Below are 22029 nucleotides of genomic sequence, written 5' to 3' on the forward strand. Positions count from 1 at the left end.
AGAATGATCTTGACCTCATGGAACGACAGTTCATCTTTCAGCAAAACAATCACCCTAAACACACAGCCAAGATATCAAAGGAGTGGCTTCAGGACAACTCTGTGAATGTCCTTGAGTGGCCTAGCCAGAGTCCAGACCTGAATCCAACTGAACATCTCTGTAGAGATCTGAAAATGTCTGTGCACCGACGCTCCCCATCCAGCCTGATGGGGCTTGAGAGATGCTGCAAAGAGAAATGGGCAAAACTGCTCAAAGACAGGTGCACCAAGCTTGTGGCATCATATTCAAGAAGACTTGAGGCTGTAATTGCTGCCAAAGGTGCATCAACAAAGTATTCAGCAAAGGGTGTGAATACTTACATACATGTGTTTTCTTAGTTATATATTTTTAATACATTTGCAAAAATTTTAAAACAACTTTTTCATGTTGTCATTATGGCGTGTTGTGAGTAGTATTTTGAGGGGGAAAAATTAATTTATTCCATTTTGGAATAAGGCTGTAACACAGGGGTGGCCAAGTTCGGTCCTCGAGAGCCACCTTCCTGAAACTCTTAGTTGTCTCCCTGCTCCAACACACCTGAATCCAATGAAAGGCTCATTAAAAGTCTGCTAACGAGTCTTTCATTGGATTCAGGTGTGTTGGAGCAGGGAGACAACTAAGAGTGTCAGGAAGGTGGCTCTCGAGGACGGAACTTGGCCACCCCTGCTCTAACATAACAAAATGCGGAAAAAGTGAAGCGCTGTCAATACTTTCCGGATGCACTGTATACCTTTGAAATAATCTAACATCAAAATTAAGACCATATGACCAGCAGGTCCTAAAATATGACATAACACTCAAGCATCCACAGCTAAAACATAGTCCAGTACACCCAATTATTTTGGTCAGTACACAGATCGTGCACTTTTTCTGAAATTTTGTGATAACATTTGCCTTATAAACTAATAGATCAACATTAGTTGCAGACCCAGATAAAGGGGTAGAACCCAAACATACATTTTTAATACACTAAAACATTCTGGTTTATTCATAAACAGATTTTTACAAATCTTGACAAATACTTGATCTAAACTTGATCAGAAAACAGTAAATCTTCACAGATCTGAAAAAAACAAGTGAGCAAATAAACAAAAAAATGAAAATCTCATTTTTGCAGAGGTAGTTAATTTCTGTAAGGACTGCTATTAACATTGCAAGATGGGGAGTTTGGGCCTCGGCATAAGTTCACTACTAAGCGTAAACTAATACATATTTAAATTAGTTTAAGTAAGATATGTTTTTCTATATTAAGAATAATAAAAACACATTTTAAATGCTTTAAGGCCTCTATGCAGTCTTTCATAGTAAATCTTTTAATGCAATAAAAGTTTGTGTGTGTGTGTATATATATATATATATATATATATATATATATATATATATATATATATATATATATATATATATATATATATATACATACATACACACACACACACACACACACACACCTAAATAGTTTGGTATACATTTCATACATATATTTAGTATGTATATGTTTAACTAAATGTATATGTCACTTTAAATTGTGACAACTTGCATAACACTTTGCAAAAACTTTGTGATACCAGGTATCTAATAATACAGGAATTCTTACTTTAATAAAAATAAACTCCGGAGCTGATAAAAAAAGTTGACTTCTTTCCTCTTGTGTGCACTAAAACCCTTCATGTAGTCCCAAGCACACTGCTTGCAGTAGTTGTAGAAAAGTTGCTCTGCTTTTTGCAGTACACTGTTTAGATCCAGTGTTCCCTGAAGGCTACACAAAACAGTAACGTCAACAAAAACATACAGATTCACAAATGTCCTTTTTTTTAATCAATGTTGGACTGTCGTGTTTAACGTGGACAAACCTGCTGGTGAACTGTATGAGCTGCACGTCGTTTTGGCACTGCAGAAGAGCCTCTCGGTTCTCTAACAGGACGGCTGCACAGATGAAGAACTCAAAGGTGAAATCAGTATTGATGCCCTGCAGCTCCGAATCTGATTTGTCCTCTGCAAAAAATCGCAAAGTGATGCAAGACATACAGACACGTGAGACATTTAACGGTCCCTCAATGTGCAGTTTTACTCATTATGACCGCTTCAGCTGTGCTTCACCTGTGCTGTATTTTCCAGAAAGTCGTTCCTGATAACGGGCACGGTCTACTTGCTGGGAAATGAGCTCCAGGTGGTCACAGCTGAGGATTTCAAACAATCGCAACGCGTCGTCATGATCAAACTCCCTCTGAAAACCCAGCAGCAGCCATCTGAAAACACACACACACACACGGAAGTAAAATCTACAATGCATTCATGTTTCCACAGAGAACAGAAACACTGAATTGTGCTCTCTCCAAACCTGTGACAGAAGGTGAAGTTCGCCAAGCTGTCTGTCATCAAATGGGCACAGAGTTGTGGGTCCAATTCCTTCAGCAGGGCCACTTCTAACTCTGAGAGACAACAAACGCAACTCACCACACAATGTCCTGTTTCTTCATCTTAACTTCTGTTTTAACTGTTTTATGTCGCACAACTTTCCTTGATTCAGTTTGTTAAAGCATATACAGTTGTATGCTAAAGGTTGGGCACCGCTGATAGTTTCCATGATTTTCCTTTATACAGTAGTGTTCACAATAATAGTAGTGCTATGTGACTAAAAAGATTAATTCAGGTTTTGAGTATATTTCTTATTGTTACATGGGAAACAAGGTACCAGTAGATTCAGTAGATTCTCACAAATCCAACAAGACCAAGCATTCATGATATGCACACTCTTAAGGCTATGAAATTGGGCTATTAGTAAAAAAAGCAGAAAAGAGGGTGTTCACAATAATATTTAATGTGGCATTCAGTCAGTGAGTTTGTCAATTTTGTGGAACAAACCAGTGTGACTCAGGTGTCCCCTGTGTAAGGATGAAGCCAGCACCTGTTCAACATGCTTTTCTCTTTGAAAGCCTGAGGAAAATGGGACGGTCAAGACATTGTTCAGAAGAACAGCGTAGTTTGATTAAAAAGTTGATTGGAGAGGGGAAAACTTATACGCAGGTGCAAAAAATTATAGGCTGTTCATCTACAGTGATCTCCAATGCTTTAAAATGGACAAAAAACCAGAGACGCGTGGACGAAAATGGAAAACAACAATCAAAATGGATAGAAGAGTAACCAGAATGGCAAAAGGCTCACCCATTGATCAGCTCCAGGATGATCAAAGACAGTCTGGAGTTACCTGTAAGTGCTGTGACAGTTAGAAGACGCCTGTGTGAAGCTAATTTATTTGCAAGAATCCCCCGCAAAGTACCTCTGTTAAATAAAAGACATGTGCAGAAGAGATTACAATTTGCCAATAACACATCAACTGGCCTAAAGAGAAATGGAGGATTTTGTGGACTGATGAGAGTAAAATTGTTCTTTTTGGGTCCAAGGGCTGCAGACAGTTTGTGAGATGACCCCCAAACTCTGAATTCAAGCCACAGTTCATAGTGAAGACAGTGAAGCATGGTGGTGCAAGCATCATGATATGGGCATGTTTCTCCTACTATGCTGCTGGGTCTATACGTATATCGCATACCAGGTATCATGGATCAGTTTGGATATGTCAAAATACTTGAAATATACTCAAAACCTGGATTAATCTTTTTAGTCACATAGCACGACGATTATTCTGAACACTACTGTAAATCATTGGTTGTCTGGAGGCAGCACGGTTGCTTAGTGGTTAGCACTGTTGCCTCACAGCAAGAAGATCGTGAGTACAATTCCCACCCGACCACATTATTAGGTACACCTTGCTAGTATCAGGTTAGACTCCCCTTTGCCTTCAAAAGTGCCTTAACAGGGAACCGATGTCTCGTTTGGACCCCTGCGTGATATCGTGGGATTTGACCACCTCTGGGGACAGCCTGCACACAAACAGAGCATCACTTCTAAGGGGAAAATGACGTACTGTTTTGTTTTCGGCTGCAATCACCGAAGCAGTCACAAAAAGTGCAGTTTTTTTCAGTTCCCAGTGGAGAAGGGAATACGAGGCAAATGGGAGAGGTCGTGTCGGTAAGTGTTAGCCGACACAGCTAACCAGAGTAGCTGTGTTCTCTCACCTGCACAACCACCTCAACATGTTTGAGCTCTGGGTCACAAACTGCAGCACATGCCCACTTTCCACCACATTGTCACTTTTTCTTTGCATTTTCACTTTGTTTGCCATTTAATTTGCCCAAAAACTCAGAGAAAGTGCCATGTTTCTGATGGGGACAGATGAGGGCTGTCCCCGGATGCAGGATTATTGTGTCATATTTCACGCCTTTAGCGCTCACCCTCAAATGAGACTACGGTCCCCAATTCTTCAAGGCATAGGTTCAACAAAGTGTTGTAGACATTCCTCAGAGATGTTGGTCCATACTGACATGATGTAATCACGCAGTTGCCCATTCACCTCTGCCATTAATAAGGCATTTTTGTTCATACAACTGCGGCTCACTGGGTATCTTCTCTGTTTCGGATCATTCTCTGTAAACCCTGGAGATGGTTGTGTGTGAAAATCCCAGTAGATCAGCAGCTTCTGAAATACTCAGACCAGCCCGTCTGGCACCAACAAACATGCCACGTTCAAAGTCACTTAAATCCCCTTTCTTCCCCATTCTGATGCTCGGTTTGAACTTCAGCAAGTCGTCTTCACCGCATCTAGATGCACTGAGTTGCTGCCATGTGATTGGCTGAGTAGCTATTGTGTTTTTAATGACTTCATTTATTTTTCTCATCGAAACATGACTGCTTCCTGAATTGATCATATGTCTGAATAAACTAAGCAACATAATTCACAGTTTGTGCAAAAGCTACAGAAGTTTTTTTTTTAAATAACCAAACATGTCTGTTGATTGCGCTGTGTGGAGTTGTTGCAGTTGCTCTGAAAATAAATGACTGATATCCCTACTGTACCACTGGAAGTCATGAATAATTTTTGCAATTCCAGCGCTGGATAAATCTTATTTTCCATCACTGTATGTAGATTATTTATACATCACATCACATTACAGCATTGCTGGTGCTCATCCTACCTATTTTTCTGTGAAGGCCATCAGCCCTGAAGTCCTTGGAGAATTTGTTCATGTAAGAAGTAAAACTCCAGAAGGCGTCCACCTCCGAGTCAAGGACCTCCAGAAAGCGACTACACAGGTCATTCATTCCCTGAGTATAACTGACCTCTGGATCAACAATAAAGACACGTGATGTACAAAAGCATTTATATTGACCTAATCTCTGATATAATGCCACCTGACACAGTTAGTGCAATGAGCAGTTTAAATGAAATGCTACATATGAAACATTAAACACCACTGAAGAAATATTAAATTCTCAACCATGACTGTGGAGGGCACAAAATAAAGCACAATGCCAATAAACCCAGATATCAGACACTCATGATCATTTACCTGGATGAAAAGCAGCATAAGTGATAAGGATATCCCTCAGTACTAACAGATTGCCCGACCCTTCACCTCTGTAGAAACATAAAGCAAAAGCATCTTAATCAGCGCGGTTATTCAAATACGTTTCCTCAACACAAAAGTATTTGATCTGCCTTATCTGAGGTTGAGCTGTTACCACAAGCCACATGAAAAGTTGCAGAGTAAGGGCCCTGTCTTGATGGTCAATGGTGTATGAATGCATATCTGTTTGGGGTGTGTTTGTGTCCATGTTGCTATCTTCTGGGCATGTAAACTCAGTGCAAAAGTGTGTGTATCAGGTTCATTATTCATGAAGTGTTTTAATCTGACCATATCAACTAATTAGAATGTTGACTGAGTTTATTCAGATAAAAATTATATATGCAGAGAGGGTACAAAAACAGTGCATCCAGAAAATATTCACAGCACTTCATGTTTTGTTATGTTACAGGCTTATTCCAAAAAAGTATCAAATTCTTTTTTTCCCCTCTCAAATTTCTACAAACAATACTCCATAATGAATTGCAAATTTATTAAAAAAAAAACAAAGAAATTAAGAAATCTCATGTACATACAGTGAGGAAAATAAGTATTTGAACACCCTGCGGTTTTGCAAGTTCTCCCACTTAGAAATCATGGAGGGGTCTGAAATTTTCATCTTAGGTGCTTGTCCACTGTGAGACATAATCTTAAAAAAAAAAAAAAAAAAAAAAAAATCTGGAAATCACAATGTATGATTTTTTAAATAATTTATTTGTATGTTACTGCTGCAAATAAGTATTTGAACACCTACCAACCAGCAAGAATTCTGCATCACACTGACCTATTAATTTTTCTTTAAGAAGCCCTCTTATTCTGCACTCTTTACCTGTATTAACTGCACCTGTTTGAACTTGTTACCTGTATAAAAGACACCTGTTCACACACTCAATCAATCACACTGTCCACCATAGCCAAGACCAAAGAGCTGTCTAAGGACACCAGGGACAAAACTAGATCTGCACAAGGCTGGGATGGACTACAGGACAACAGGCAAGCAGCTTGGTAGAAGACAACAATAGAAAGTGGAAGAAACACAAGATGACTGTCAATCTCCCTCGGTCTGGGATTCCATGCAAGATCTCACTTTGTAGGGTAAGGATGATTCTGAGAAAGCTCAGAACTACACAGGAGGACCTGGTCAATGACCTGAAGAGAGCTGGGACCACAGTCACAAAGGTTACATTAGTAACACATGATGCTGTCATGGTTTAAAATCCTGCAGGGGAGCAAGGTCCCCCTGCTCAAGCCAGCACATGTCCAGGCCTGTTTGAAGTTCACCAGTGACCATCTGGATAATCCAGAGGAGGCATGGGAGAAAGTCATGTGGTCAGATGAGACCAGAATAGAGCTTTTTGGAATCAACTCCCCTTCCATGTTTAGAGGATGAGAACAACCCCAAGAAAACCATCCCAACCGTGAAGCATGAGGGTGGAAACATCATACTCTGGTGGTGCTCTTCTGCAAAGGGGCAGGACGACTGCACCGTATTGAAGGGAGGATGGATGGGGTCATATATTGTGAGATTTTGGCAAACAACCTCCTTCCCTCAGTAAGAGCATTGAAGATGGGTCATGGCTGGGTCTTCCAGCATGACAATGACCCCAAACACACAGCCAGGGCAACTAAGGAGGGGCGCCGTAAGAAGCATTTCAAGGTCCTGGAGTGGGCTGGCCAGTCTCCAGACCTGAATAGAAAATCTTTGGAGGGAGCTGAAACTTCAAACCTGAAGATCTAGAGAAGATCTGTATGGAGGAGTGGACCAAAATCCCTGCTGCAGTGTGTGCAAACCTGGTGAAAAACTACAGGAAACATTTGACCTCTGTAATTGCAAACAAAGGCTACTGTACCAAATATTAACATTGATTTTCACAGGTGTTCAAATACTTATTTGCAGCAGTAACATACAAATAAATTATTAAAAAAAATCATACATTGTGATTTCCGGATGTTTTGTTAGATTATGTCTCTCACAGTGGACATGCACCTAAGATGAAAATTTCAGACCCCTCCATGATTTCTAAGTGGGAGAACTTGCAAAACCGCAGGGTGTTCAAATACTTATTTTCCTCAATGTAAGTATTTACAGCCTTTGCCATGAACCTCAAAATTGAGCTCAGGTGCATCATGTTTCCACACATTATCCTTGAGATGTTTCTACAGCTTAACTGAAGTCCACCTGGGGTAAATTCAGTTGATTAGACATGATTTGGAAAGGCACACACCTGTCTACATATAAGGTCCCACAGTTGACAGTGCATATTAGAGTATAAACCAAGCATGAAGTCAAAGGAATTTTCTGTAGACAGGACTGTCTGGAGGCACAAATCTGGGGAAGGGTACAGAAACATTTCTGCTGCTTTGAAGGCCTCAATGAGCACAGTGTCCTCCATCATCCATAAATGGAAGAAGTTCGGATCCACCAGGACTCTTCCTCAAGCTGGCCGCCCGTCTAAACTGAGCGATCGAGGTAGAAGGGCCATAGTCAGAGATGTGACCAACAACCTGATGGTCACTCTGTCAGAGCTCCAGCATTCCTCCGTGGAGAGAGGAGAACCTCAAATGGGGTGTGACATCTTCACTAACCATTGTGCGTGAGCCATACATGGAAGGTGTGGCTGTGTCAACTGGCGTTTGAGATGCACCTCACACAAAAAGCCCTGAGTGAATGAAATGGAGACCCATCGCCTGCATGACTTCAAGGTAAGTGAAAAGCTGTTCGATCCGCTTTCACTGCAGTTTTACTCTCATGGACGACAGTGTGCACGTAGGCAGACTTAGTGTGCTTTCTTTTTCTGTTCTAAAGTTAGTTTATAACTGGTGTTTGCAATGGGTTTTTGTATCAAAGCACAGCTTGTTCTGCAGCTTAATGACGATCCTGACAATGACGTATTATCAGAATATATGGTTTTGTTTCACGCATTTTATGTTCAGACAATCTGTGTTAACTGAATTCTCTCATGTTCACTCACACAGCCATGGATAAGGAGAAAATCATTGCTACAACATCGTACAAACTACTGTTATTAAAGTTGTATTTTCCCAATAGTCATTACTTTATTTCATTTCCCTTCCATTTGGTTTCATGGTCATATTATATCTGATTGAGCTTCATTGTGTGCAGAGTATGTGTGCAGTGAACCCACTAATGTAAGACGTGTCTGAGTGTTGCCATCTTTAAATATGGCACAGCGTCATGTTGGACTTTAGACCAGGTTTTTGGTGGTCTAAAACACGAATACGCTACAGACAGATAACATCAATGCACCATTGCAAAGCACCTCATTTTTAGAGGAACAAGCCTATGGGCACAAAGATGAGTGCAAGTGTATTTGCTATTGAAAGAAAACAGCTGCTGGGCATGAAAATTTTAAGTGCATTAGGTGGAAATGAACAGTGACACTTGTTTTGTGAGCTGCTCTGTGCTAGGTGGAAGACTGCGGCCAAAGTCTCAGTTAATAAAAACGTCACTGCTTGTAATAGAATGAATATGAGTTCTGTCACATTTGTAAACACAATAAATACTGTATGAGATGACAATTGTTATGTGTGTTAAGTTTTTTCATAAGCTTCAAACTGAATTTGACACATGCAGAGCAGTAGATGCACTGACACCAAAAACAGCCTTTGGTTTTCCTTCCAAAAAATATGATAAAAAAAAAAAATTTGTAATGCAATTACAAATAATGCAAATGTTGATGTTTCAACATATTGTTTGTTCTTGGTAATTTATACTACTATGCAAAACATTTACAACTTGTAAAAATAAAAGAAACTGTCAAATACCCAGTATTAATAAATAAATGTAATTATTGAACTGTGTGACCACTTTTCACATCTAAAAACAATTTATTTTATTTGATCTCCTTCTTTTTAAGAAACGATGTGTTTAATTGGGCATTTAGAATAATTTATCATTAGTAATTATCTACAAATCTGCAACTGTCTTTATGTTGTCATGTGGTGAGGAGTCCCCCTACAAACTTTGTTTTTTGTGACTTCATAAGTGGTTCATTTAATAAACTATTTTAAAAAAGCACAGCAGCTTTATTTCATTGTTTTTATTTTTGCAATAGAAATGTTTAGACATTTCATATTTTAATTTCAAATGAAAATACATACTAAAACATATTAAATTTTTATGAAAATTCTGGGCTGCCTGTATTTGTCCTGCATATGAGTATATTTGACAATTGTGCTGACAACCTTTTATTTATATAGCAGAAGTAGGAGCAAAAGCAGCCAAACTAGTTTTGGGGCCCTGAAAAGATAAAATAGTTCCAAACAGTTAATCAGATTTCTTTTTTTAGGGGTCCAAGCCCAGCGGGGCTGGGGACAGGGGTTCTTTATGTAAACACAATTACCTGATCACATGTATTCTTCTGGTGTTTATTTTCTTAGGTAATGGGTCATCTTAGGTGAGCAGGACTGAATGAGCACTTTTAGTCGTTAAAAATTAAACATCTGGATGTTTGTTCTGTCATTATCTTTTGACACACAAATAGGTTCACTTTGTGATGGGAAACACAACGTACTAACGTCCACTCACAGGTAATAGGCCAGGTCTCTGCTAGTCCGCGGCACGTCCTTATCAATGATTCGTATGGCTTCCTGCAGCTCCTCCAAGTCAAAGGTGAACCGCTCAAACAAAATCTGAACACAGCAGAAACAACAGGTTTAAAGATTAGATTGATATAAATGTGAACGTAACCTTATACTTGCTTGTACATCTAGAAAATTGATCTCGTAAAAAATTCTAATGTATAAAAGCTCAAGGATGCACAAGTGTTTTCACAACACTGTGTCTGAAATATGAAGTAAGACAAGCATTGTTAAATTCATAAAAAGCAATGCAAAGTGTCTTAGCAGTGAATGTGAATATATATACATATATACATACGAGGTCTGTGAGAAAAGTATCCTATCTTTTTATTTTATGCAAAAATATATGGATTTGATTCATATGTTTTTACGTCAGCCAAGCTTAAACCTTCGTGTGCATGTGTGAGTTTTTTCACGCCTGTCGGTTGCGTCATTCGCCTGTGGGCAGGCTTTGAGTGAGCACTGGTCCACCCCTCTTGTTGTTTTTTCATTGCGAGGAAATGGCGGAATGATTTGGGCTTTGTTCCATCAGAATTTTTTCAGAAACTGTTAGAGACAGGCAGCTGGAAACCATTCGGAAAATTCACATGGCTTTTGGTGAAAATTTTATGGGCTTCACAGAGATTAAGGAGTGTTACTACCGCTTTAAGGATGGCCCACAATGGTGCACGGCGCGCCGCGCTCTGAGCCGCGATCGACAGGCAGAAACCACCAGATCATTTCTAAATGGATGGCTGTGTCGATCTGGGACCATCGTGTGCAATTTCTCTGGTTATCACAAGAGCTGGACATAAGCCATTTTCCGGCAGATTTCACTTTTAACAAGAGATTTTGTCATGGAAAGCCGCGCAGAGGCTTTGCGTGTCATGACGGAGCCGCTGATGGAGCGAGACAAAGAACACCTCCATTTTGGAGTGTCAGAGGACAAGTTGGGGCATGCCCAGCTCTCCACAATTTCTCTTATACTCACTCGACTGGTAAGCCACTGAAAGCCGAGATAGGCATGTCCCAACTTGTCCTCTAACACTCAGAAACGGAGGTGTTCCTTTGTCTCGCTTCATCAGCGAATCGGTCGTGACGCGCGAAGCCTCCGCACGGCTTTCCATGACAAAATCTCTTGTTAAAAGTGAAATCTGCATGGAAAATGGCTGATGTCCAGCTCTTGTGATAACCAGAGAAAGAGCACACGACGGTCTTGTATCCACAGAGCCATCCATTTAGAAATGATCCAGTGGTTTGTGCCTCGTCGTCGCAGCTCGGAGCGCGGCGCACCGACTGTCCTTAAAGGGGTCCTTAAAGCTGTAGTTAAAGTCCTTATTCTCTGTGAAGCCCGTAAAATTTTCACCGAAAGCCAGATAAATTTTTCAAATGGTTTCCAGGTGCCAGTCTCTAACAGCTTCTGAAAAAATTCTGATGGAAAAAAGTCCTTTTCATTCCGCCATTTCCAGACAATGAAAATCCGACGAGGGGGCGGGACCACTCCTTCCACAAGGCGTGCTCACAGGCGAATGACATCACCGACAGGCGTGGAAAAAGTCACGCATGCACATGAGGGTTCAAGCATGTCTGACGTAAAAACATATGAATGAAAGCCATATAGTTTTTGAAAAAAATAAAAAGGACTGTTACTTTATGGACTGACCTCATATATATATATATATATATATACATATATATATATATATATATATATATATATATATATATATATATATATATATATATATATATATATATAAAAAGCACCTCCCTCCCATCCTGGAGACACAGTTGGAGCCCAGAGTAGGATGAAGTGACACACAGACTTTAGAAAACATAAAAGTTTTGGTCTGCTTTTAGAAGTGACAAACATCTGGAAAGTCACAAGCCACAAGAGCACTTGTTGTAGAGAACAGGACCAGTATAGGTGTTGGCTCTCTCAGCACATGTGGAATCTGCTTCTCACACAATGCAGGATTATGCATTAATACCATCCTCATATTAAAGCTGACAGTCTGCACTGCGAGCCCCCGCGTTCAATATTTACTTACAAACTAATATGCTCTTATAAACAGCTAAAATGACCAAAAAGTAATAAAAATAAAAATTTGCCAGTGTCCCAATGTACATGGAGCTAACTCTAGATGTAAATTAAAAATGGATACATAGCAAACCTGTGCCTGGAGCTCCAAGAAGGTCATCCGGTCTCTGACCTCCTCACCCAAGTCCTGATCCTGTTGTTGGGTCTGTGCCTGTCTGTCGTCAAAATACCTGACTGCTGCCACCAACTCAGCTGCAACAGAAAACATTTGGGGTGATATTATATTTAGTTTAACCATATGAGAATCAATTTTTCAACTCCGGCACCTGCAGAATTTTAATTAAATTGGAACTGTAGTACTGCTTTGATTCAGCAGAGGGTGCAATGTATTGCTGACCTAATCTGTGTATTATATATAGATGTGTATATGTATTACATCACCTCTGTTTCAAACAGACACAAGACAACTAATGTGGATCACAAGAAATTTCCCCAGAGATCAAACTGAGCACTAATGATTTTTACTGACAGGTGCGGCAGTCAGAGACTTCTAGCGTTGCAAAAAGCAAACAAAAATCACAACATGCTGTATTATCATATACCTATAAATGATACGCCAACGTGATTGGATTAAACACTAAAGAATAAATAGCAATACACCCTTTTCGCGGACGGGTAATATTTTTCATACCACCCGAGTAATCAGCCAATCAAGAATTGTACGTGACGTACAATTCTTTCCGCCTCGCTTAGAAAACAGCGCTTGGAACTTGAGGTGGATGGATGATGAAAGAAGCAAAACACCTTCGCAATTTATGTCGATATTTTGATGAATTTCTTAATTTACAGCAGCTTCATTAAACAAATGTACTTGAATGATTATCAGCACCACGACGAGCTTACAGGCTAACCTCCGCTAACACTAGAGGACAGTTGCCAATTATGGCTTCTGAAACAAGGAGAAAAAAAAAGAAACAGCACCGTTCAGCTGAAGCATTTGTGGACGTATGTGACATCGGTGGGAAATACACACGTGGAACAAGAGGTGAAGCTCTTAACAGACAGAATATTTTACGTCCGAAGAAAACCATATACCCTGAGGCCGAAGGGTGTATGGTTTTCTTTAAGGTGTATAAAGCCATATTCATTGGTGAACAACTTGATAACTGATAATATCAAATTGCAATACTTGTAGAATCGCATATGTAAAAGTATTGTGATGTGTATCAAATCGACACCCAAGTATGTTGTGATTTGGCGCTATATAAATAAATTGATTTTGAAGTATTGTGATGCATATTGTATCAGGAGCCAGCCCTAGACAACCTTGATGTTTTAAAGTAAGATATTGAAAAATAAGGTAATGCTACAACAGAGTCTGCGTGCCTTCATTTTTACCGTCAGTGCCGTTGAGGTGAATCCGAACAGCCGACAGAAGGCACTGCTGCCACTTTCTCTTCATGACATGGTACCGCACTGCCAACTGCTCCTGCAGGAGGGGGCGCTCTAAAGCGGTTGAGCTGCATGGGTACATCCCAAACAGGAAACGCCATGCGAGACCTCGCTCGTTGGGCGACAGACCACCTTGTTGGGAATGAAAATCCTTTGCATCACGCACTTCAGTCAAAACAATGTTAAAACATTCTGACCAAAAACACTCAGGACACAACAAACTCTGAAATCACATGCTGAAGGTAGGGCTTTGAAGCTGAAGACATTCTGGCTATTCGGTTCATTAATCTTTGCACTGCTGGCTTGTGGGGATAGAATGTGAGCAAAGGTGGGGGGGTGGAGGTGGGGAATGAGTTTCCACATTCCTGCTGAGAACTCTACTGTGCCTGATGCAGTGATGCTGGAAGCGCGTTACTCTAATCTGACCACTTTTTTCAGTAACGAGTAGTCTAACGCGTTAATCTTTCCAAATCAGTAATCAGATTAAAGTTATTTCTCCAAGTCACTGTGCGTTACTATTATTTTTGGATTGTGGGTCGATAGCAGCATTAATCTTGGTCCGTGGGCAGGGGGTTGGGGTTCGACTGCACTGCCCACTTTAAGCGAGCTGCAAGTTTTTCATCCGCAGTTTTCTGCAGCAGCTACGACTCGTCCTCACCTCTTAAAGCGCGGTGACAACAGCACACCTGCACTGAGCTTTACAAAGACATTTTTATGCTTTTTTCTCCTTTATTTAGAATTCTGAGCTGAGCCTCTCCGTATCTGCTCGCGAAAAACAACTGATCCACCGCGACACGTCAACAACTAACATTTCCCACTCAAATGCACCTAAACTCTCTTTCTGAGGACCACATGAAGTGAAAACGCAATAAAACTTTCTTACCTGTAAATCTGGTCATGTTTTCTGCATAAATAAATGTTATCCATTTTTTGTGCTCAAACACCAAAGCAGGGGCGAATCCAGAGGGAAAGCGGGCATGGGGCGGGGCAGGGATGTGGTCCCCCACACACACACACAACACCCCTAGATTAAAGGTCCAGTTTTGAAGCCTTTTTTGCTACAACTACTAATACTACTTATAATAATAATAATTTCGACAAGTAAAATGTTTAGAGAATTTAAATGTTAGAAAAAATTTAAGTTACATTTATAAGCAATGTAGGTTAGAAATTGCAAGTTTTACTGTTACAGTGCTGTCAACAGTTAAATATGAGGTCAAGAAAGAGGTCTTTATTTGACTTTTTATAAAACAAGTATTTGTTTTCATTGACGTCAAGAAAGGGTGACTATAAAGTGAGTTTTGGCAAAATAGGTATCATTGTCATGTTGAGGTGGCAGAGGGTTGTTGTCGGCAGCTGGGGAAAGAAACTAAAAAGATAACTAGTAATCTAACTTAGTTACTTTTACAATTGACTAATCTGTAAAGTAACTAAGTTACTTTTTCAAGGAGTAATCAGCAATCAGTAATTGGATTACTTTTTCAAAGTAACTGTGGCAACACTGGCCTGATGTAAGCTCAAAAATAGACAACAACAAAGCCACTATGTTTCCAAGACCAAAGGAGGGCTGGTCTCAGGCATAGATCAGCAAATAGCAGATCACAGCTCAGTTTTAACAGAATAGAATAGAAACTTCATTGTCACTGCACATATGTATATATGTACTTTAAACCGTAAAACTTGTCCTCTGCATTTAACCCATCCTAATTACAGTGAGACACAATCCAACCACTAGGAGCAGTGAGCAGCCACAGTCCAGCACCCGGGGACCAACTCCAGATGTAAATGCTGCCTTGGTCAGAGGCAGAGAAAGCAGCAAACCCTAAATAACCATGTTTTTGCAGGTTTTCACTCATAACATGCTTGGAAGTCTCACAGGACAAGTTGTGACATGCCCAGCTGTTACACAGTTTCTCAGATACTCACTCGACTGAAAAGCCACCGAAAGCCGTCTGAATCTTCCGAATGGTTTCCAACACGGATGTGCTTTTTGTTGTGTGCCATTGCGGCTCCGTCCCGATGCGCGAATTCCTCCGCACGTCTTTCATTACAAAATCTCCTGTAACAGTGGAATGTGCCGCAAAAGTGCTGATGTCCACCTCTTCCACAATTTCTCTGGTAGTCAGACGACGTCCCGGATCAACACAGCATTCACTTTGGAAATGATCTGGTCGTTTCAGCCTGTCGATGGCCGCTCGGAGCACGGTGCGCCCTGCGCTGCTGTCTTTAATCCGGTTGTAATGCTCCTTAATTTGTGTGACGTCCAGAGTATCCTCACCGAAAGCCGTCTGAATCTTCCAAATGGTTTCTACCTGGCTGTCTCTCACAGTTTCTGGAAAAATTTGATTCAGCGCTGCTCCAATCGCTCAGCCATTTCCCTGACAATGAAAATCCGACGAGGGGAGTGGACCAGTGCTCACTCAAAGCCTGCCCACAGGCGAATGACGCACCCGTCAGGCGTGAAAAAACTCACACATGCGCACGAAGGTTCAAGCTTGGCTGCTGCAAGCGCACATGATTCAAATCCATATAAGTTTTAAAAAAAAATAAAAAGGTCGATAGTTTTCTAACAGACCTTGTATATTTACATTTTTGTCCTAATATTTTGTAAAATTTACTGAGAAATAAACACTTCTAACTGTAGACATGCTGTTTTTGTCATCAGATAACACCTCTGAAATGATTTGCAAAACATATTAGGGCAACGTTAGCATGATAAGTTCGCGGACGATACAACCCTCATTGGACTCATCTCTGATTGGTATGAGTCTGCCTACAGACGGGAGATCGATCACCTGGGGTCCCAGTGCAAACAGAACAATCTGGAGTTCAATGCCCTCAAGGCAGTGAAGATGGTTGTTGACTTCACGAAGAAAACAGTCCTGGCCAACCCCAGGACTGGACCCTGTGTGACTCCCCAGTTGCCATTGTAGAGTCCACTACCTGGGGATCACCATCACCCAGCACTTCAAGTGGGAGCTGAATGTCAGTTCTCTCACGAAGAGAGCACAACTTTCTGCAGCAGCTAAGGAAGCTCAACCTACCAAAAACAATGATGGCAAACTTCTACACTGCCACCGCTGAGTCTATCACCTCCTCGACCATCACCGTCTGGTACGCTGCTACCACTGCTAAGGAAAGGAGCACACTGCAGCATATATCATCCATGCAGCAGAGAAAGTGATTGACTGCAGTCTGCCATCCCTACAGGACCTGTATGGCCCCAGGGCCCTGAGGCGAGCAAAGAAGATTGTGGCCGATCCCTCTCACCCAGGACACAAACTTGTTGTTAACCTCCCCTCCTGCAGACAACTGAGGTCCATCAGGACTAAAACCTCAAGACACAAAAAATGCTTATTTTCATCCAGCTAGACTTATAAAGCCAGAGACCACCATTTACCCTGCCTCCCCCTACTCCCACAAAGTACAGACTGATCATCCCTATACTGCATCTTCATGCCTGCACAGCCCCATTCCACCATTCCACTATATCAAGCTGACAGTAAACTTAGCTTTGCCCATTTGTCTAATTGACAAATGACGGATTTTGACAGAAAGAGAATGTACCATATGACAGACATTCCCCTTCCGTCACTTTAGGCATTTGGTACATTCCCCTTCCGTCATGTTCGGCATTTGATTGGTAAGAGTGTTCCATGATGCATAACACAAAATGGCTGACGCACATCCAAAATGTCCTGGTCACTATCTGATCTTAACCTATCTGCTTTTCAAAATGGCTGACGCACAAAATGTTCTTGTATTTGGTAAAACTATCTGATCTTTTTACAGCTGTCTAACTGATAAAACCATCTGATCTTTTTATAGATGTTTAATTGATTAAAACAAAGTATTCATGTCTATTTGGAAAAGAATCAGCATGATGCAACACTCTGATTATTGCACTGACATACACATACACACACTATAAGAGTTTTTTTACATAACCTTGAATGCAACTCGAGCACACACCTGCCTGCTTCACTATTGCAGCCAATCACATAGCCATTGATTCACAACAGGTTAAGGACCACCCACCCACATGGGTCAGGCCTTGTCTCAGGAATAAAAGAAGACAAAGAAAATCCGGGTTCTTTGTCTCAGGTGTTTGCATGTGATCTGGTCAAAAGATCCCACCGCTGAGATTGATCTCTGTATCAGTGTTTGAACTTTTCAATAAAACATCTAAACTCTGAAGTCAGTTTCCTGTCCAATTCTTTTGGAGATCACTCACCATAATAAAATAACCGAACAGATACATTCTCCTTCTGTCACGTTCGGCATTTAGTATGTTCCCCTTCCGCCAGATTCTGTCATTTGTAAATTTGTTTCAGCACTTCTTGTAAATGTGTTCTGCCGTTTGTAGTGTTTTTGCACTTCCTAGCCACCGTATAAGTGTGATGATTCTGTCATTTTTGCCAGGGGCTGCATAAATGGTATCTGCTGTGTGGTTGAAGTAATCATGCTGCATTTCCTTGTGGCAGCTGGGCCAAAGAAAAAAATCAAACGTTGTACTTTACAGAATGGCTCAACTATGCTTCAGTTATTACCCCGGAGCATAACATCAGCTGATCTGCTTTTGTTTTTCTCAAATGTGTGTTGTCATTTCGGATGCTCCTGTTTTTCTGTTCAGGGTCGCCACAGTGGATACAGCCAGATCCGCATTGGTATTTGGCACAAGTTTTACACTGGATGCCCTTCCTGACCCAACTCCAGTTTTACCTGGAGAAACACACACAGAGCCGCTGGTGTTCCGAAGAGGTCTCCCAATCAAGTATTAACCAGATGCCACGTTGCTCAGATCTGATGGGATCAGGCTTACACAGAGCAGACCAGTGTCGCAGACAGAACGGCCCGCCCCTAAAAATAGGTCCGCCTTTTGCATCTGCGCATGCATCATTTTGGACCACAGCAGCATGTGTGAGACGGACTCTCTTCACCTAAAGCAATCAAATGGAATGGGATTATTAATCATCAGATGTAAAACCTCTTAAACTCTTAAATTACTCTAAAGTCAGTTTTAAGCAGAAATGAGGTGAAATTCCGTGACGCTTTGAAATGTCTGACGCGCAGTAAACACATCAGCTAGCAGCTCCTTTAGCCAAGGCGCTCTGATCACTTCCGCCGCCTTTAACAATGAAATAATGCTGAATTTACGAGGTCTATTAGAAAGGGACCTTATTATTTTTTTCAAAAACAGCCACGACGCGCAAAGCCTCTGCTCTTCTTTCCATGACAAAAACTCCTGTAACAGTGGAATGTGCCGTTCATTTCTAAACTGGACGCTATGTTTTATCCGGGACGTCGTCTGACTAGCACAGGAATTGTGAAAAGACGTGGACATCAGCACTTTTTCGGCACATTGAGACAGACGTGCAGAGGAATTCAGCACGTCGCGGCGGTGCCGCATGGCGCAAAGCAACGCCGTGATGAAGCCTCACAGGATGTGTTCTGGCATGTCCAGGCACATCCACAATTTCTCGGATAATCACTCGATGGAAAAACCACCGACAGCTTTCTGAACGCCATCTTAAAGCTGTCCTGTGAGACCAAAACGGAGGTGTTCCTTTGTCTTGCTCCATCAGCAAATCGATCATGACACGCGAAGCCTCTACTCGGCTTTCCATGACAAAATCTCTTGTAAAAGTGAAATCTGCCGGAAAATGGTTGCTGTCCAGCTCTTGTGATAACCAGAGAAAGTGCACACGACGGTCCGGCTCCATAGAGCCATCCGTTTAGAAATAATCCGGTGGTTTGTGGCTCTCGATGGCGGAACGGAGCGCGGCGCGCTGAGCGTCCTTAAAGCCGTCCTTAAAGCTGTAGTAACAGTCCTTATTCTCTGTGAAGCCCGTAAAATTTTCACTGAAAGCCAGCTAAATTTTTCGAATGGTTTCCAGCTGCCAGTCTCTAACAGTTTCTGAAAAAATTCTGATGGAAAAAAGCCCAAATCATTCCGCCATTTCCTGACAATGAAAATCCGCCGAGGGGGTGGACCACTCCTCACTCAAAGCCTGCTCACAAGCGAATGACACAACCGACAGGCGTGGAAAAACTCATGCATGCGCACGAGGGTTCAAGCTTGTCTGACGCAATCACACGTGAATCAAATCCATATGGTTTTTGAAAAAAATAATAAGGTCGGATACTTTTCTAATAGACCTCGTATGTGGAAATAATTGTTGTACAAAAGGTTCAGATATCTGTCGTTGAAATAGATGATGACTGGAGTGCAGTCTGAAGCAGAAACAAGGTTTTAATCTGTGAGCCACGTCATCAGCGGGGGACCGATTTTAGGGGGACCGTTTGGTCTGTGACACCGGCTCCTTTGTTGTTGTTGTTTTTTTTTTTTTTACAAGTAAGCCCAGTGAAATAAATAAATAAATAAATAAAAACTAGAAGCACTCAGAGTGCAAACCTCCGCTAAGGCCATGGGGTCACTGACGCCATTAACATCTACACGCCGTGGAATCATTGAACCTAAAAAAGTCTAACAATGATGTTTGCTCAGTAGTAAGAAAAGTTTCATCTGCTGACTGGATAGCATGTATCCTTAGCGCTTGGCATCACAGTTTATTGCAACTTGCACCTTTCCCAGAAGCTACTGTCATCTGAGCAGTGATATTGATATTGTATGTGCTTATAGACAAAAATAAGAGACAAAATTCTATTTATTATTCAACTAAACTGCAAATATATATTTTTTTTTTTAACATTTATGAAACACTTCTCTAAACAAGGCCATAAGGTCACTGACCCTAAAGAGATTCCCTCCTTGGCACAGTGATCTATTCAACAATTCATTGTTACAACCAAAACTATGATACATACACTTTTCTTTCCTTTATATTTGACATCCTTGACCATGAAAACATACCACTAGAACTTGGAATCACTTTTATGTCTTTATTAGTTCAAAAGTTATTGTATAAAAATGATTTTTCGGTAATGGCGGTTTTCTTCTGGATCTAGCTCCATAACATTTGAAGCTACATCAAATCTGATGACACCTTACTGAATCAGTACAGATTCAGCTACAATTTGGTGTTAGTTGTGCATCTCTAGCTTCACTTGTCACCTCACACTGACACATTTTCTATTTTCCCTATATTTTTGCATATTCCATATATTAATCCATATCCGATCATCACCAAACTTTGTTGTTTGATAGAACATTTGACTATGTTACACCCTATTGTTTTTCAAGCCTTTCTGCCTTGTTTTTGTGGCGTTAGAAACTAGAATGTCAAAATTCCCCCTATCCCGCAACGGTGAAGAATCCTTTAAAACATTCCTGGATCCGGATCGTGATCCAGATCACCACTAAAATTTAAACACTTGTTCCTCTTGTTATTTCCAACCACTCCACAAAATTTCATCAAAATCCATCCAAAACTTTTTGAGTTATCTTGCTGACAGACAGACAAACAAACAAACGCAACCGAAAACATAATCTCCTTGGCGGAGGTAATAAATTAATTTAAAAAATTGCACATTATAATGTTACATTAAGCATTTACAGAATTTTTGGATGTATTCTCCTCAATGACCCCACACATCTCCTTTGTACTCAGCCCTTAATTAAGCATATAAAATGTTCCGGGTTTTTTTTTTTGGGGGGGGGGGGGGGGGGTGTTAACCACTGTACCTAAACATAAGTAGACATATACCGTTTTTGAAAATATGCGTCCTCAGTCTGGACTCGTCCACTCTCCCCTCAGCGTCCATCACACCGGGTAACGTCAGACGTTCACTGGACAGACCGGGAGAATTGATCGCAGCCAGTCTCGTGCGCACACCTGACGTCATGTCTCCCCTCCCGTCACTTCGTTCTCCACACGTTATGTCCGGTTTGTGTCCGTACCTGTCGGATCCACAATCAACACCCTGCCTTGTCCATCCACAGAACCAAAATAATCCACAGTTTTCCTCCTCCCGAGCAGCACTTTTCTCCTGGAAACTTTTTCCTCTGTGTGAAGCGAAGCTCAGACTGCTTTTCTAAGTCCAAATGTTTAATGGCGTCACAGACGCAGTGTAGCTATTTTCAGTAAACCGCCTCCAGCGTATTAACTCACTCAAGAAGCCATTTGTAATCATATGACTGCACCTTAAGTTTGATCCGCCGCAACTTTCCAGGTGGAGTTCGAGCTTCAGTTCATGTGGGAATCTGTCGCCACCTTGTGGTGACCTTTTGACATTCGTCACCTTTTTATTCAAAACGAAAACGATTCAGAACAAAACTGTTAAAGTAGTTGACTAATATGTATATGTCGCAGACATGACGAGCGAAGCTCTTCAGCATCTCACCATGTCATTTAGGTCCTTCAGACTTTTTTTAGTAAATGCTTCAGTGGAACATGAGTATTAGAGGTGGGCGATACTGGGAATTTTGGTATTGATCCAATACCAAGTTAAATACAAGCCCAGTATTACCGATATCGATACCGATACGGATAC

General features: G+C 41.1%; 1 protein-coding gene across 3 annotated transcripts; it reads right to left on the reverse strand.

The window, feature by feature from the left end:
* Positions 1-1457: 1457 nt before the first annotated feature.
* Positions 1458-21664, reverse strand: si:dkey-238d18.4 (TBC1 domain family member 15). Of its 3 annotated transcripts, XR_004561574.1 has the most exons (11): positions 21243-21664; positions 13522-13707; positions 12257-12375; positions 10051-10154; positions 5448-5515; positions 5073-5219; positions 2381-2471; positions 2140-2288; positions 1893-2034; positions 1560-1798; positions 1458-1490 (listed from the first exon to the last, which is right to left on the reverse strand). XR_004561574.1 is itself a non-coding variant. In XM_034173569.1 (10 exons), exons 1-10 carry the CDS (start codon positions 21379-21381, stop codon positions 1633-1635), a joined length of 1311 nt encoding a protein of 436 aa, XP_034029460.1. In that variant the 5' UTR covers positions 21382-21664; the 3' UTR covers positions 1490-1632. The 3 variants fall into 3 exon arrangements, 1 of the variants encoding a protein (XP_034029460.1); XR_004561575.1 differs by lacking the exon at positions 21243-21664 and having other exon boundaries at positions 13522-13955; XM_034173569.1 differs by having other exon boundaries at positions 1490-1798.
* Positions 21665-22029: the final 365 nt, after the last annotated feature.

Source organism: Thalassophryne amazonica, chromosome 7 (genome assembly GCF_902500255.1).
Source record: "Thalassophryne amazonica chromosome 7, fThaAma1.1, whole genome shotgun sequence".
NCBI lineage: Eukaryota > Metazoa > Chordata > Actinopteri > Batrachoidiformes > Batrachoididae > Thalassophryne > Thalassophryne amazonica.

Coding starts and splice junctions, on each gene's coding strand:
- si:dkey-238d18.4 (XM_034173569.1), bottom strand. CDS start 21,381: ATGACGTCAGGTGTGCGCACGAGACTGGCTGCGATCAATTCTCCCGGT. Junction 12,376..13,521: donor TCACCTCAACGGCACTGACG/GTAAAAATGAAG, acceptor TTTCTGTTGCAG/CTGAGTTGGTGGCAGCAGTC. Junction 2,035..2,139: donor TTCTGGAAAATACAGCACAG/GTGAAGCACAGC, acceptor GATTTTTTGCAG/AGGACAAATCAGATTCGGAG.